At 41.3% G+C, this 19,172-nt stretch overlaps 2 protein-coding genes across 2 annotated transcripts in view; both read left to right on the forward strand.

The window, feature by feature from the left end:
- The window catches only part of LOC308096864 (solute carrier family 41 member 3-like), a 511,014-nt gene that overhangs the window by 254,188 nt on the left and 237,654 nt on the right, over positions 1 to 19,172 (forward strand). The window lies entirely within an intron of this gene.
- On the forward strand, positions 11,956 to 13,233 carry LOC308096547 (serine incorporator 5-like; the record flags this gene model as incomplete). Its single annotated transcript, XM_080443964.1, has 1 exon — positions 11,956 to 13,233. The coding sequence occupies one exon, from the start codon at positions 11,956 to 11,958 to the stop codon at positions 13,231 to 13,233; it is 1,278 nt and encodes a 425-aa protein (XP_080300090.1).

Here is a 19,172-nt window from a genome sequence, read left to right on the forward strand (position 1 = left end):
ATGTAACTCGACATATACTGTACACTAACACACACACACACACACACACACACACACACACACACACACACACACACACACACACACACACACTCACGCCAAAGAACATGAAGAATACAGTGCAGGAGAGACAGACCGTGTAGTACAGCTGAGAGAGAGATTGTGTAGGAGAGACAGACAGTGTAGGAGAGACAGACAGTAGGACAGCTGAGAGACAGACAGTGTAGGAGAGACAGACAGTAGGACAGCTGAGAGGGAGACACTGTAGGAGGGAGACCGTGTAGGAGAGACAAGCAGAGGGAAAGCTGAGAGGGAGACGGTGGTTTAGATGTTCCTGGTTTGATCCCACAGTTTCTCTTGGCATCGTATGGCTTAGTGTCCTTGTGCGAGGACTGCTCCCAACAAGTGGGTTGTCACCTTGCATGACTTCCCCTGCCGTTGGGAGTGTAATTGAAAGTGTGAATGCGTGATCACGAGGCCCGCAATGTAAAGCATAAGACTGTTAAAGTGCTCTCTAAATGCAGTCCATTATGACTGCAGCTATTATGGCTATGGTGTTTTAACTGTGTATCCCCTTTAAAACACATTTACCGTCGAACTGTTGCACTCAAGGGCTCAGACAGACCCACGGGTGACTGAAATATGGCACTCTTATTCTAGACAGAATCAAACAAATACAAATAATATAGTTATATAGCTCTTGTTCACTGTATGCTTAGGCACTACTGTATGTACAGTATATCCAACAAGGATACAACATTTCAGAACATGTGGTGGTGGTGGGGGTGTAGCTTCCCCATCTGTTTTCCTCCCCCAAACATCCATGAACCAGAAAAGGTAAGCAAATATCTTGCAGTTATCAATATGTTGAAAATATTACCAAAACATAGAACTTCGCCTGCGCAAAAAATAATAAAGAGTATAGACAGGTTTCTTGTTTACAAACCTTACTGGAAGTGTGTGCATACAGGGGGCAAAACCGATTTGACTGAACCGCGTGCTCATGTGACCTCAAGTCCTAGTCTGTCTCAAACTGGAAATACTCTGTGTTCCAGATTATGCTATAAAGCAGGGGCCTTCAACACGGGGTCCGGGACCCCTAGGAGTTACTGCAGGAGGTCCGTCAAATCTTTGTGTGATAGAATTCTTTTTTTACATTAACTACTTGAACCCTAGCATCCCTATTCGGAGGGGGGGGGGGGGTTAAGTGGTTAACTGTCAGAAAATAAACAATAATATGAATCCAATCCAATACAACACTACACAATGATAGTGTTGTCATACAAGTCTATGAAATATATGAAAAAGTTGAATCTCTAACACAATGTTATGCAATAAAGTGGCCTAGTGGGGGTCCCTGTCCCATCTCTTTCTCTCAGCTAGGGGGTCCTTGGCCTGAAAAAACGTTGAAGACCCCTGCTATAAAGAGCGCTGCGTTCTGCCCCCAACTGGCGCAGAAACAGGGACGTGCTGGGCCCCTAATTCAGCCTGGGAATCTCAGATAGAGAGGCCCGGATTTTTTGCAGTTTAACATGTAACCTGTGTAGCATGCAGTTTAACCTGTAACCTGTGTAGCATACAGTTTAACATGTAACCTGTTGTTTAACGTAACCTGTGTAGCATGCAGTTTAACCTGTAACCTGTGTAGCATGCAGTTTAACATGTAACCTGTGTAGCATGCAGTTTAACCTGTAACCTGTGTAGTGTACAGTTTAACATGTAACCTGTGTAGCATGCAGTTTAACATGTAACCTGTGTAGCATGCAGTTTAACATGTAACCTGTGTAGCATGCAGTTTAACATGTAACCTGTGTAGCATGCAGTTTAACCTGTAACCTGTGTAGCGTACAGTTTAACATGTAACCTGTGTAGCATGCAGTTTAACATGTAACCTGTGTAGCATGCAGTTTAACCTGTAACCTGTGTAGCGTACAGTTTAACATGTAACCTGTGTAGCATGCAGTTTAACCTGTAACCTGTGTAGCATACAGTTTAACCTGTAACCTGTGTAGCATACAGTTTAACATGTAACCTGTGTAGCATGCAGTTTAACCTGTAACCTGTGTAGCATACAGTTTAACATGTAACCTGTGTAGCATGCAGTTTAACCTGTAACCTGTGTAGCATACAGTTTAACATGTAACCTGTGTAGCATGCAGTTTAACCTGTAACCTGTGTAGCAGGCAGTTTAACATGTAACCTGTTGTTTAACGTGACCTGTGTAGCATGCAGTTTAACATGTAACCTGTGTAGCATGCAGTTTAACCTGTAACCTGTGTAGCATACAGTTTAACCTGTAACCTGTTGTTTAACGTGACCTGTGTAGTATGCAGTTTAACCTGTAACCTGTGTAGCATACAGTTTAACCTGTAACCTGTGTAGCATACAGTTTAACCTGTAACCTGTTGTTTAACGTGACCTGTGTAGCATGCAGTTTAACATGTAACCTGTGTAGCGTGCAGTTTAACCTGTAACCTGTGTAGCATACAGTTTAACGTGACCTGTGTAGCATGCAGTTTAACCTGTAACCTGTGTAGCATACAGTTTAACCTGTAACCTGTGTAGCATACAGTTTAACCTGTAACCTGTGTAGCATGCAGTTTAACATGTAACCTGTGTAGCATACAGTTTAACCTGTAACCTGTGTAGCATGCAGTTTAACCTGTAACCTGTGTAGCATGCAGTTTAACCTGTAACCTGTGTAGCATGCAGTTTAACCTGTAACCTGTGTAGCATGCAGTTTAACCTGTAACCTGTGCACACATAGGATCCAACCAGAGCTTGAGCACCTGCCTGTTTGCTTTCACAGGAGCAATTGCCCTTTTCTTACTTAAATATCGGTCTTGCTGAACCACAGTTGCTCTCCACCCTGCTCTCATTCAATACAATGTAGGTTAGGTCGCTTTGTTTGAAAACGTTTTAGTTGAGCATGGCAGTCTCCAAGTATAAAAGGCACGAAAATAGCAAATTAAGTTGTCAGCACTCGCTATGCAACACTTTTAAAAACACGCAGCAGAAGAAGGAAATGTAAACGTTTCTCAGACATATGTGGGTGTTAAGTGTGGTTTACATTTAGACTATGCAAGTAACACTCAAAAGTGTGAACTTGCTACAGTAGGTTCTGTTGACAGGCTTTCTATTAGGGCTTATCTATGAATCATTATCGTTCATATTTGTAATTATATGAAGTATGTACACTTTTGCTAGACTGGTTTAACTTATGTTGCCTAAATTGCTACTGTCCTTCACACCAACACGGTCTCACAGGGTTGGGGGTATAGTTGGGTAGGTTTGTGCACCTGGATGACGTATTTCCGCTTTTATGTAGATGGGTCTTCAACGTTTTTCAAGTCAAGGACCCCCTAGCTGATAGAGAGATGAAGAAGGACCCCATACTGTGTATTCTTATTTTTTAGAATGCTTTCCATTCTGTCATACAGAAACTGAATGGCGTGTGCATTCTGGCCTTGCATAGAACTTTAAAATTCTGTTCAGCTCACAACCCAGACATCGTCATTGAAATGGTCAGCCAGCTCTGTGCAGTTTTGGAGAAGTAAAAACTCCTGACTAGACACATAGTACTTCAACATGCGTGAGAACACTGTTCCGTGTGAACCTCAAAATGGTGAAGTAGAGCAGGGTGTTCTTCACAGCTTTCATGACATCTGACAATTCAGCACTAATGTCTTTGGCAACGTGACTCCATACATGGGCAACTGGCGGCCGGGGGCCACATGCGGCCCTCACCTTCACTTAATGTGGCCCGCAGGTTAATATCGGAATACTGATATATTATTGATTTCAGCTGTTACAATTTATGACCCGCTTTAATTACTTTTAGTAGCTTTAGTCTATTAGTAGCTTAATGACTAGTATTACAATTCTATTATCTTTTTTTATGTCCAATGTATTTGTATTTAAGTTCATAAAGTTAACATAAGTATAACTACATGCATTTGAAATTAAATAAAAATGTTACTTTTCAGGATTCCAATTAAAAAATAGCACAAAAAAATCTGAATTCCAATTCAGAAATAGCAGATCTACAAGCTCAAAACGTGTCGCACTGCGACACGTTTTGAGCTTGTAGATCTGCTATTTTTGCTACTTTTGTGTGACACAGAAGGCCTGACAGTATATGCAATGTGGCCGTCTGGAGTGAGAATAGTGGCCCTCTCCATGATCAAAGTTGTTAACCTGTAACCTGTGTAGCATGCAGTTTAACATGTAACCTGTGTAGCATACAGTTTAACATGTAACCTGTGTAGCATGCAGTTTAACATGTAACCTGTGTAGCATACAGTTTAACATGTAACCTGTGTAGCATGCAGTTTAACATGTAACCTGTGTAGCATGCAGTTTAACATGTAACCTGTGTAGCATACAGTTTAACATGTAACCTGTGTAGCATGCAGTTTAACATGTAACCTGTGTAGCATGCAGTTTAACATGTAACCTGTGTAGCATACAGTTTAACATGTAACCTGTGTAGCATACAGTTTAACATGTAACCTGTGTAGCATACAGTTTAACATGTAACCTGTGTAGCAGGCAGTTTAATATGTAACCTGTGTAGCATGCAGTTTAACCTGTGACCTGTGTAGCATGCAGTTTAACATGTAACCTGTGTAGCATGCAGTTTAACCTGTAACCTGTGTACAGGGACGTGCTGGGCCCCTAATTCAGCCTGGGAATCTCAGATAGAGAGGCCCGGATTTTTTTTAAACGGCCGGCCGGACGGTTCTTAATTTCGGCCGTTTTTTTAATAACGGCCGGCCTGGTCTGCCTGGAATGGGAAAATGCCTTTCTGGAATTTTCCCAAATTTCCCAGTGGCCAGCACGTCCCTGCGCAGAAACCCGTCTATAAACTGCTTCTGGCACAAACTAACTGAGAGGAAGAACCGGCACAAGCCAAACAGACTTGGGGGAGGGGAGAGAAAGGAGAGAATGGTGAAAGTAACTGTGCAGTTCATAACCACGGACCGACTGGCTCGGCTGACAGGCTGGTTTATTCCATTCGTCTTCCTATCTGCCATCATTCTCCCAGGCCTGTCAGACGCTTCAGGTACACCACTCTGCTGACACTGATGGCTGGGCTGGCCACATCATCCACATGCACTCAGGCTGAAAACTCTTCTTGGCATATTCCTGGAGCGGAATGGAAGGCGGGGGCAGGCAGGTGTAGGGATGGGGGTGGTGGTGGGATGCGCCACACTCTTATGGATCAGAGTTCTGTCAGTGGAACCGGTTGGCTGTGACATCACCCACAGCAGGGTCCACGGCTGGCATGGGAAAGGGATGATACTCCCAGCGGAAAAAAACTGGAAAGTCATATTATTGGTGCTCGGCAAAACAACAACACATTTGACTTAGGCCTGAGTTATACTTAGTTGCGCGCCAGTGTCGCTCTCTGAAAATAGGCAATCTACAGGCTCACAAAGCGCTGTGTTGTGAGCCTGCAGATCGGCTACTTTTGTAAATAGCCTATACTTTAAATCAGGCTACAGTTTTTCTCATGCTGAAAAACTGAAGCTAAATTAATGAGACCGACTTGTATTCTTTGAGAGAGCTCATAGATCAAACGGCAGGTGTTTGGTGGTGTGTACTGTATGTGGGCTGTTAGGTTTACTACGGTGTAGTGGACTGATGGCAGAGCATGAAACACCTCCCCAGGAGGGAGCGCGATGCAATCTTTACTTTCAACACATCCAAATGTACAGAGGATGCCACGGCTTTACTCTGCATGCATTACTGTGAGCACACACGGACACATGCATAGACGCAGGCAGGCATGCAGGCAGGCAGGCACGCACATCCACTCACTCATGCACTCACTGACACACACATACTCACTCACACTCATGCACACACACTTGCACGCACATAGACACAATACAGTATAAACTGTCTGACTGTCACACCACTGAACATTCTCATCAAGACCTGCACGCCCAACGGAACTTCTCGCCCCACATTTTTTTACACTACAAACGTATGCTAACTTATGCAGCACTCCCCGCTGTCCACCTGCTCTCCGCCTCTCCTCGTGTTCCCGGCAGCATCAGTCAGCGTCGCTGACAGGAAGTGGAGTCTTGTGGTTCGTGCCTACAATACGTTCTCCTGATCTGCGCCCCACTTTCCCCCTCTGTTTACTTCAGTCCTGCCTCTTTCCATTGTATAGTACAGTACAGTGACTCCTGCACACCTTGTCCCCTTATCAGGTCATACGGACCTGAAAAACACATTGTGGGTCTTGTGGAAAGGAGTTGGTGGCATCGCAACGTGAGCTTGTAGATCTGGCCTGTTTTCACCAATGAGATTTGGTGTGGAGGGAAATATTAATTATTAGACTCCGGTCAACTAACCTCTCTTTTATATGTGTGCTCCTCTGCTTCATTTTGGGCTATTGATAATTCACACAGTATTGTTAATGACCAATTCAGGCAGAAAGATCATTTAGATGATTCAAGTGCATTCCTAGAGGAAAAAGGTTTAGAAGACTTTGTAGCCACCCACCGTGTTGTGACCAACTCTGATTGAGTAACTCTGATTCTGATGTGTTGCTATTAGTTAAGTTTGAGCCTGTGTGTGTGTTTTGTCGATAGTTTAGGTTTGTTATTTAGATTCTTAGTTCGTACATTTTGTCATTGTAATTATTTTCTATTAGTTTGTAATAAATATCATGTTCAGTTTTAAATGATGTGTCCTTTTAGTTATTATGTTACGGCCTTATACCCCGAGACTAAGGATCATAACTCACTCTCTCTCTCTCTCTCTCTCTCAATATCTGTGCCTCTTATGTAGTGAAGTAGAAAGTATCAAGTACTCAAGTAGTTGAGTAAATGTATTTACTTTCCACCCCTGGACACAATATATTATATGATCTCCTCAATAAGGTAAACGATGGGATTCGGTTTTAAAATCAGCAAAGTGTCCCTTTAAGACATAATTTCCTTTGCAGATAACTTGTCAAACATATTTGGACCCTGGGTCTGTTGTTTAATCAAGACAGACACAAAGGCAGAGAAACGAGCTCAATCTGCCCAGCACGCACGCAGCCAGAGAACCACTTCTACTGCTTTTTAGCACCATTTACTGTAAATCTATGTGTGAGATATGATCTACTGGTCCACACATTTCAACATTAAGTTGATGATGAAATTGACCATTTCTGTAACTGCTCACTTCTCTCTTATTTTATCTTTTTGTAATCAGTTTCCTCCCATAACGTGAGAAAAAGGCAAGTAGTGTCAAAATATGAGATTCATAAGGCATGTGCAGTACAATACTGGTTTGTAAAAAAGACCGTAGGGGTCTTGCCCTATAGATTATCATGCTGGGGCCCTTTAATTTGTATTTATTTTATTGTATTTATTTGTTTGACAGATGAGCTTTCACTACTTATCATTATTATTATTTATTTAATCACAAATATGAGGGTCGTTGTAATTAATATTCCCAGGCTGACTTTTGTTTCCAGTCCACCCATGACATGAAGTTGGTGATAAAATCTACCACTTCTGTAACTTAGTCATACTTCTCTTTTTTTATTTTTTGTCTTCAGTTTTCTCATGTGAAAAAAAATGTTTCATAAGCCTGTGCAGCCAGTACCATATTGTATGGTTTGCAAAACAGACCTACAATTTACAATTTAGACATTTTGCAGATGCTCTACATCCAGAGTGATTTACAATACACAAGGTAAACACGTACATCAAATGCATAGAGACAGTGTAGAGTCTCATAGGATCATAGGTCAACCAAGAAGCTAGCATCAGTCTAAACAGTGCAATATCAAACATTGTACAGTTTCAACATGTACATTGAAACTATACAAACTATAGGAAATTACATTTTAACCTTTGCATAAGACTTCATGGTCGTCAAGGCTACTGTAGGTCAAGTGCTACAGGCTATGAGGTGTCTTTTACGGCGGAAAATTGGGAGTGAGTCTGTAGTTCTAAACTGCAAAGGGGAGTTTGTTCCACAGTTTGGTACAGTCTGGGACGTATGGAGTGTCCTGGATGTTTTAGGGAAGGTTCTGACAGTTTCTCTGTGTCCCCTGCACACAGACATGCACACACATTTGCACCAAATGATATTGCTATGCTTACAGTTTACATGTGTGCCAAATGTCATGCCTGTATCCACCGCGAATTTTTTTTTCCCATAATTCCCCCAACTATCTATCTTCTATCTATCTTAATTTTTTTGCATTTGGAATCACACGTCGGTTTGTTTACACAAGCCACCTGTCTGGCGCCTTGCCAATAAATGTTTTGCAGGCTCTAACGCAAATTTTAGTCGACAAAAATGTTGACACTTTTTATTTATTCTACACATTTTTACAGAAGGAGCGAGTGCATTTTACGGCAGCGGAAGCTGCCGCGGAACTGCCGCGGAACTGCCGGTGGAGGAGCGGCAGCTGCCGGCAGTGACTGCCGGCGGGCTGCCGGCAGTGGAGCGGCAGCTGCCGGCGGAGCAGCGGCAGCTGCCGGCGGAGCGGGCACGGGCGGGGACTTCTTTCTTCTTTTTTTTGCCGATAAAGTATAGTTTTGGACCATGACGGAGGCGCGCCGACTCAGCAGACCTTGAGGCCAAGGAGTCGCGCCCGAGCGCCTCCAGGCGTGAGTGCCCGCGACGACCGGCCGATGGTCTGCTAGTCGACTAAGCGCCGTCCGAGTTATGTACCGATAGGCACAGAATCGTAAATAATATTGGTGGGGACTGCGTTTGCCCCACTGACTGCGTTTGCCCCAACTGCCACTCAAAGTGACTACTGCGCCGCCGGCAGCTCCGCGGCAGCTTCCGCTGCCGGAAAATGCACTCGCTGTCCCTCCATTTTTAGGCTATCCCTTGTCATAAGGCCAAGGGATAGCCGACGAAATTAAATCAAATCGGACTATACTATATTAAAATTGTCTAATGCGTACGGTGAATTGTGGATCACAATCAAGAACGTAATATCCGGACTGGTGAGGCGCACCATTGCACCCCCTTTCAGAGGACCCCAACAGGTGACCTCACCAACACACAATGGAAGGGACCGCAATGGAAACAAGATGTAAGCTTTTTTGCGTCATCCTTTTGATTACGGTGGGTCAGATGTATGTTTTATTTCATGATCAATAAAGATATCAATCAATCAATCAATCAATCAATCAATCAATCAATCAATCAATAAATCAATCAATCAAAGGGCTATATGTGATCCTGAAGGAACATAGGGCTGAGGGAACATAAAGCTGAGGGAACATAGGGTCTAATTTGGGAAGAGGGAACATAGGGCTGAGGGAACTAAAGGATGAGGGGATATATATATATATATATATATATATATATATATATATATATATATATATATATATATATATATATATATATATATATATATATATATATATATATATATATATATTATTTTATTTTTTTAAGGTTAAAGTAGCAACATTGGTGGCAACATTTAAGCCAATCAGGCGAGAGCGCTGAAAATGCATTTTCTGTTTAATAAAGAGCTGGAGAGACATGGGAGACTCCTTTCACTGAACAAACTCTATAGCAATGAGTTCTATCAGAATATAGAGCAATTAACACTTATTTTAACCAAAGTAAATCACTTACCCTACCTTTTAACAGTATTACATTAATGAATGAATGAATTAAAGTTTTGTTTTGTGAATTAAAATAGGCTGTCAGTTAAAAATGTGTATGTATTTACTCATCTTTACTGCGATGCTGCTATGACTACTGAATTCTCAAAGGGAACAATAAAGGATAAACAATAAGTGCTGTGAAACACTAGCAATATCTAAAGTGGAATATGGAGTTACTTAAAATATGGAATACTGTAAAATAGATAGAATAAATGAATAAATGTTTTTTCCAGGTTAGAATAGATACAAAAAAAATAAACTGCTTCAGACTTTATGGCCAATGAGCTTGTCTGATCACCACGTGGTATAGCTCTTTATATACAGGATGTGGTCTGAAAATATTAGCACATTCATACTCGAGCGTTTTTCAGGCTGGGACTTTCCAAGGTATGATCTTATAAATGCATAATATTGCCCATCAATGGGATATTTGTGTCGATTCTTAGCACTAAGCCTATTTGTTTTATGTTAATGCTGCAATCCAGAACTTATTGTAATGACAATAAGTTATTCTAACTAATCTGTATGATAGAGGATGTCTTCTACATGACAATATTACTAGTACATGTCAACAAAAATGATTTAACTGATTTTAAAATGATGTAAGTGCATTAGCAACACTAATTTAGCCACCATTGCGCAATCAGAATTAAGCATACAAAACCAACCTGTGTAATAATATCAATTAAGCATGACTTTTCTCCAATGTATATATAAAAGGTTATGAATAAGCAAACAACCTCAAATAGATTTTTGATATAGTGATGTTTTTAGTGACAAAAACTGCATAGGCCTACAAAAGAGCTACAGTATTAATGCTATTAATACACTATCATCGTAAAAGTAGGTCTATTTGATCGTTTGATAGTGTGGTGGATATTTTCCCCACCATTGCTGCATGCGTTGATGCTGTTGCACATAACATTAGAAAGTAGTCAGTGAGTGTCAGATGTATGGACATTTTACCACAAACTAAATGTTTCTTATCAAATGGATACTCAAAGTCACACAATAATTATAGAGACAAAAATAAACATATATTACGTTCCCCTTGCAAGTTGCTGAACATTTTTTTAAGTTTAAACTGTAGCCTATGAGCTGACCCCCCAGAATGTAAGAATAAATAAAATAAAAATGTATTGTTGTATTTAGACATTTTTAAATTAATATTTAGAATGACACAAATGAAATGCTGTGTGCTTGTGTCAAGAATGAGTTGTATCTTATATCTTCCTAAATCTGAAAGATTAAGGGATAGTTCACCCAAATTGCTAATTTATTATTATTATTATTATTATTATTATTATTATTATTATTACCCTTATTATTATTATTATTATTATTATTATTATTACACTTATTATTATTATTATTATAGACAGCTTTTAGCAGGGAGTGCCATTGTGATTCCTCAAAATGTAATTTCAGGGTCCCTCACTTAGGGCCTGGTAGTGTCTCTGCAAAGACTTCTGGACCCTGAATTACTTGAAACGTAAGAACAATATACACTCATACTTGAAAGTATGTTAACCCCTTTGAACTAGCCAGTCTTTCTCATAACTCAGAACTAAATGTGTATTATATCCTCATCTAAAATACATTTTCTGATAAAAACAATATACACTCATACTTGAAAGTATGTTAACCCCAATGAACTAGCCAGTCTTTCTCATAACTCAGAACTAAATGTGTATTACATCCTCATCTAAAATACATTTTCTGATAAAGATTTGTCCGAAATGTGAGAAAGAACAGTCTACTCCAAAATCATTCACATATTATCAACATGACAGTATTGTATTCATTAATTACTCATATTGGTAGAATGATACTTTTAAGATTTGTACTATCAATAATCTTTTGGTTCCATAGCAGTTTGTAGGCAGAGATCTCTGCCTACCGATACATCTAAGGACTTGTAAATCATTGCTGTCAGGCAGAAGCCTTGTATCTCCATATTTCAACTTCTTATATATTTTTCGTAAATTAATGGCCTACTTCATCAAAACAAGAGTGTCGCACAGAAGTAGTGAAAATAGCCGATCTACAACCTCACAACGTGTCGCAATAAGACGCGTTGTGAGCTTGTAGATCGTCTATTTTGAAAATGTTTAGATTTTTTAGGGCACTTTTGAAAGTGAGTAGGGTTTTACACTCCTTTACTCCAAAGACTTTGGATTGATTCTGTAATGGTTTCTGTTTTCTTCTTTTTTAAAACTCTCTCCTTGTTTCCGCCCAAAACAGAAGAAGAAGAAGCAAGAAAAACATTCAGTCTGGTTTTGGAACAAAGTAACACAGCATCATGGGTTGTTGCGAGGGTTGTGGCCACTGGCTGCTTGTCATTTGCTGTTGGACAAACTGTAAGTTGGATCCAAAGAAACAGTCGATAGTAACTCGTTTCATGTACGCTCTCTACTTCCTGATAGTCACCGTCGCCTGCGCGGTCATGATGTCCCCGACTGCACAAACGGCCATAAAAGAGAATCCCTACTACGACTACAGTAAAATGTGTGCGCAGCTTTCTGCAGAAGAAAACTGTAACACTCTGGTTGGATACACTGCTGTGTACAAGGTGTGTTTTGGGATGGCCTGTTTCTTCCTGTTCTTCTGTATCTTCACCCTCGGGAACAAGACCGGCAAAGGATGCAGAGCTGCTGTCCACAATGGTTTCTGGTTGCTGAAGTTCATTGCTCTGGCGTCCTGCTGCACTGGAGGCTTCTTCCTCCCCAATGAGGAGACCTTTATGGAAGTGTGGCGCTACGTTGGAACCATGGGTAGTTGTTTATTCCTGATCATCCAGATCATGTTATTGGTGAAGTTCGCTCACAGGTGGGACGCAAACTGGAGTTCTAGAGCTGAGGGCTCCCTGTGTTGGAAGGCAGCTTATGCGTTTGTGACATTTTTGTTAATCAGCATTACCGTGGGAGCTGTCGTGTTGATAGCTGTGTTCTACTGCACCACCGGTCTCCAAAACAAAATGTTCCTGGGACTCAACACCATTCTCTGCCTGGCTGTGTGGATCTTCGCCGTCTACCTCTTCATTCAGAAACGGCAACCCAATTCCGAAGGTCCCAAGACCGTAGGTCTGATACAGACAGGAGTGATCAGTGTCAATGTAGTGTATCTGACCTACTCAGCCTTCTCCAACAAACCCAATGAGGAAGAGACCAACGTGAATGCGGGTGCGCTTCCGTCATACTTCGGCTTACAGATCAACAAGAACATTGCTATCGCCGGGGCAATTGCTATCGTGATCGTCTCTGTGCTGTACTCCAGTTTGAGCTCTTCCTCTAAGAGTAGTTTAGCAGCTCTGATGGGGCCTGGGGACAGTGGAACAGAGCCTGGGGAAGCTAGTGCGATAGACGACAATCCCATTTACAGCTACTCTTACTTCCACTTCATGTTCTTCCTGGGATCTCTCTATGGCATGATGACCATCACCAACTGGTTCCACTATGAGAACCATAACATAGAGAACGTTGGGGAAGGGAGCTTGTCTGTGTTCTGGATCAAGGTGGCGTCCTGCTGGGTTTGCCTCTTCATCTACTACATAAAACGAACGCAAACAACTAGAGAATAGCAGCAGTCAGTGCAGGATATTTAGGAATTTTTTTAATCAGACTATAACAAAACAGTAGCAAGTCGTAATAGCAAGATAGTAGAGCAACATACACCCCCCCCACCACCACCATCCACCGGCTATAGTGAGACCACTGCATTGTCTATAGCTATGCCATTGGCTGTTATACTTGCTTGTGAGACAGACAGACAGACAGACAGACAGACAGACAGACAGACAGACAGACAGACAGACAGACAGACAGACAGACAGACAGACAGACAGAATTTACATTCTTGAAAATCATATGTCCATGCATGCCTTTGTATGTGGATTTTGTATACATTTTCTGTTTAAACATAGCAGAAATAGTTGCTGTCTGAGTGTGCTACTGATTTCTGTTCTTGGAATAAATAGGGAATTGTGTATATTTTATTTGCTATCTTTTGTCATGTGTGTGCAGGACTGTGTGTGAATAGTACTGTTGATATGGTTATAATCAGACACCTGATCATCCATAAACAACCTTGTGTTGTTATTATGGTACGTTCAGAACACAGTACGACTCTTGATTTTCACACAGAAGGACAAGTTATTCATGTAAGTCAAGTAAGTCATGTCTGCTTAATATTGTGGGTGAACACACTCAAAATGTATTGTTGTTTTTTTAATTCTTCAAGATCCACTGCAAACAGCCGATCTACAAGCTCACAATCTTGTAGCTAGCTTGTAGATCAGCTATTTTCAGTACTTTAGAAATAGAGCTCAAGTGATCACTGTTCTTGCCAGCCTCTAGTATGTTTCTGAAATTAAGCCTCTGAACAGATGTGAGGTATTATTAGTGTATATCCACTATATTCGTTCTTTCTTTTCAAGTGGGACAGTTCCAGTGGTGGAAAAAATACTCAAATGTTTTACTTAAGTAAAAGTATCAATACCGCAATGTAGAAGTACTCTGTTACAAGTAAAAGTCCGGAATTCAAAATGTACTTGATTAAAAGTACAAAAGCATTGGTATTCAAATGCACTTAAAAGTACCAAAAGTTAAAGTAGTACAATTTTTTTAAATGGCAGATCTACAAGCTCACAACGAGCTTGTAGATCTGCTATTTTCAAGCCTAGGTATAAAATAGGGCTGGTTAATGTATGTTTTATAATTTATCATTTATATCTGCAAAGTAACTAGTAACTAAAGTTTTCAAATAATTGTAATGGAGTAAAAGTACATTATTTGCCTCTGAGATGTAGTGGAGCAGAAGTAAAAGTATAGACAATTGGAAATAAATACTCCAGTAAAGTAAAAGTACCTCAAAATTGTATAAATGACTGTAAGCTCAATGCCTGCCTTGTTGTTGATGAGGGTTATGAGCTCCATTACAGGTCTAAAAAGTACAAAAATGTTTTACCCAAGTAAAAGTATCAATCCTGCTGCAATGTACTTGAGTAAAAGTACAAAAGTATTGGCATGAAAATATACTTTAAGTACCAAAAGTAAAAGTACTCATTATGCAGGCAGTAGCATCATGCTTAATTCTTACTCCGTCGTAAAAAATAGCAGAGCTACAAGCTCACAACGTGTCGCATCCGCAACATCTTGTGTGCTTGTAGATCGCGCTACTTTTTGGCACATGACACCGTCGCACGGCAAAGTATTAAACATGATTTATTATATAACAAAAGCCCTGAATCGGAACTCAGCTTGGACAGACAGAACTCCTCGCTACAACAGCTGAGGGCAAGGAAATGGCTGAAGGTGTTTTGCAATTTGCAATGTCATGCTTCAACAAGTCTACAAAAAAATAAAACAAGATTTGAGGCACGTTATGCAACGTGATTTTCTGTAGTGCTAAACTAGCCCAAAGGCACTGAGCGCAACTGTAAGGCACAGTCTGTTGCATGGTCCAGGATGATAAACATGAGTTACATGATGTTTTAGCCAAAGTGAACTCCCACAGATTTTCTCTTTATGGCTTGCCTTGGGTCTTCCTGTTGGGTTGCCTGGTTTGTCAGTGTTCCTCTGTATACCAGGCTGGAGTTATACAGTATGTTTTTGCAACTGTATGTATGCTAAGTGCCTTTTATTTATATATATATATATATATATATATATATATATATATATATATATATATATATATGTATATATATATATATATATATATATATATATATATATATATATATGTTACAGGGAAATTGGAAAGGTATGCTCGTTTTTAGGCGCGGGGCTTCGGCGCGAGGCGGGGCTCTCTAATTAGTGTGCATGCGTGCGTGCGTGTGTGTGTGTGTGGGGGGGGGGGAGCTCTAGTGCGGCTTGCATTGCCCTCTAGTGTTGGTTCAACAGAATTGCCTAGTAACAGGTGTGTTGATTACATAGACAGATTAACGTCACCAGTCACAATCAAAGTGAACCGATAACAAAGAGGGAAGCGAGGGGGGGTGAAAACGAGCGCTCCTTTTTCAATTTCACTGGTTTTCCAATTTCCCTGTAACACACACACACACACACACACACACACACACACACACACACACACACACACACACACCAGGGTGGCGTGCAGTACAACAAAGCCAAGCCAGCTTCTCAGTTCAGCACGCCTGCTGGTGATCCCTGACAGCGGTGTCCCTGACCCTAATGTCCTCCTGTCCCTCTCTCTCTCTCCTCTCTCGCCCTGTCCTCCTCCCCTCCCAGGTCTGTGGTGGTGTCCCTCTGTGAACCCAGCCGTCCACCACCCGCGCTCCTCTCCTTTCCTCCTCCTCCTCGTGTCATCGCTGTCGTCGGGCAGAAACCTTGTATCTCCATATTTCAACCCTATACTTCGTTGTACAAGCGTGTCGTGCGGAAATAGCCAGTCTACAAGCTCACAGCGCACATTTTGTTGAGCTTGTAGATCGGCTATTTTCACTACTTTCAAAACATTTAGAAAGTGAAAGTGGTTCATTGTGCTGCGGGGTCCTACAACTATTTAACACATGAAAGGCACTAGCAAGCGCTTGTGACTAAATCAGTAGTTCTCAATGTGGTGTCCATGGACCCCCCAGGGGTCGTTGAGAGGGTTCCAGGGGGTCCCCAGCTAAATCTGTTAATATCCCTTTATCCATATTTTTTATACGTTGGCTATTTCAAAAATAGCAGATCTACAAGCTCGGAGCGCGTCACTTCGTGGCCACGCTGCGAGCTTGGCCATAATTCTTTTTAACATTTTGGAAAAATGACTTTGAAACTCATTTTTCACACTCACCTCCCCTTAAAAAATCTTCTCTTCTGGGAGTCCCTGGAACAAAACCTTTTCCGGTGGGGGTCCGCGGAGAACTACTGCATTGGTTATTTTTCCCATTTCCTGAAAAGTAACAGTATATGGACATACACGGTTTCCGTCTGACAGCAACAGTGTGCGGAAAGGGCAGGCCTGTCACAGATGCTTAGGCACAAACGTGTTGTTGTCTCACAAGCACACAGACGGGGTCACTCACCTCACCCCGACTGTCCATTCTGGGGTAGAGGAGGACATGTGTGGTGTGCATGCCAAGGTTATTATAGTTTTGAATTTTTTGTTTTGTTTTTTATTTGTCTTTGACTTTTTTGAAATGTGAGCTTGTAGATCTGCTTTTTCCAAATGGACGAAATATATATATATAGGGCTGAAGTGGTTAGTTTGTTTTGTAATAATAATCAAAATCTATAAAGTAACTAGTAAGTTTTCATTGTGGTAGAGTAAAAGTACGATATTTTCCTCTGAGATGTAGTGGGGTAGTGTATTGAAAATTGTAAATAGGCCTACTGAAGAAAGTAAAAAATACCTCAGAATTGTACTTAAGTACAGCACTTGAGTACATTACTTATTTACTTTACACCGCTGGTCTCAGGTAGCCTACTTGTATACAACTCTATACATATATTTCTTGCATTGGAGTTATGACAAGCTGACCAAGATATGGCGTTGATGTACAGCCGCAGTGGCCAATGAGGCGTCTGTGTATTTATGGTGTGGGTGATGATGGCTGATTTAAGCACTAACACCTGGCCTGAGTCCACGGCACACCTGTTGTGCGCACACAGGATAAATCAGTCGTCCCCCCTCACCAGTGGTGGAAAAAGTACTCACATTTTTTACTTAAGTAAAAGTATCAATACTGCAATAAGGAAATACTCTGTTACAAGTAAAAGTCCGGAATTCAAAATGTACTTGAGTAAAAGTACAAACGTATTGGCATCAAAATGTACTTAAAGTACCAAAAGTAAAAGTACTCATTATGCAGAAAGTCCCATTTCCATTTTTCTAATGTATAAAAATAATTTGAAAATAGCAGATCTACAAGCTCACAATGCGTCGCGATGTGAGCTTGTAACTAGTATCAAATCATTTTAGTGGTATATTAAGCCAGGGGGCTTAATGAAAGTACCATATTTGGATCCAAGATGTAGTGGAGTAGAAGTAAAAGTATTGGAAATTGGAAATACTCAAGTAAAGTACAAATACCTCAGAATTGTACTTAAGTACAGTACTTAAGTAAATGTACTTAGTTACTTTCCACCACTGCCCCTCACACACACACACACACACACACACACACACACACACACACACACGCGCACACACACGCGCACACACACACACACACACACACACACACACACACACACACACACACACACACACACACACACACACACACACACACACACACACACACACACACACACACACACACACACACACACACACACACACACTCACACACTCAAGAGACTCTGTCGTGGCAGTGCTTTACATCTGCTCTGGCTTGTAACATCTTGTCACTCTCCACAATAAATGTGTTTGAACCTGTGTCCTCTGGGAGCAGCATGATAAAAAAATCCGCCATCACCCACACAGCACACTGATCCTCAATGTTCAGAAAACAAATGACCCCATATCCAGGAGGCCACTCAAATAGAGATGATCCACGACCAGAACATCTTACAGTTACCGTACCTGGATACAAACACGTTGACACCAAACTGACACGCAGTATTCAGGTAGAGAAATATCGGCACTAGGGAGGTCCAGTATCAGCTTATGATGAGATAAGAACAACCTCCATTGATGCCTGGGGGAAAATGCAGGTGTCATAGCCAGTGTTGGGCAAATTACTTTAAATTCAGTAGCCTACAGAAATGGTTACTAGTTGCTTTCAAAATGTAACTTAGTTACTTTACTAGTGTGGTATATTGGCCCTTATTTGCTTATATTTTATGAACAGTATGCAAGTCAAAACCAGATAGAAATGATACTAAAGTAAGAATGATCACGTGTGTGTTGTGACCCAGCATAGCGCCTGCATAGGAGGTAGGCTACACTATGTTAATCTTGACCAAATGTCTACAGAACATGTGGCTGGTAGCCTAGAGTGCATGGGGTGTGCATGGCGATTTACATCTCCATTGTTAACCTGAAGACATCAGCCTAGCTTCCTGACAGGCAGGATACAGACAGATAGAGACACTGATCAAAGGAGTTGATCAACTGGTGGGGGGATTCTCTGACCCCCACCCGCCTGTATTGTAATGTGGGCTACCTACAGTATAAAGAGTTGACTGAAAATGTGATGTTAGTGAGTGCTGTGCTGTCTCCACACGCGGTGAGGCTGGGGGTGGACAGGGGCTCTGCCCCTGGAAGCTTTGCTATGCTGTTGTACTTGAATGCTGAATAAACCACTGAATGATTCTTCTCTTCTCCTCTACTTTATTACAACCAGCGGGCCTGGTAACCCGCATCATGGCACCTAAAATATACGACACTAGTTACCACATTATAAAAGTAATCAGTTACAGTACATTACTAGTCACTTTTGTGTTAACATTTGACACCAAAAACACACCATAAAAGAGCACCTGCCTGCAATTTGCAATTGGTCCTAGACTAGTCTGGTCCTAGTCTTCTAGCTTGACACCAGAATTGACCCCCAATGTTTTC

Source organism: Gymnoscopelus braueri (genome assembly GCF_963280865.1).
Source record: "Gymnoscopelus braueri genome assembly, chromosome: 12".
In the NCBI taxonomy this organism is placed as follows: Eukaryota; Metazoa; Chordata; class Actinopteri; order Myctophiformes; family Myctophidae; genus Gymnoscopelus; species Gymnoscopelus braueri.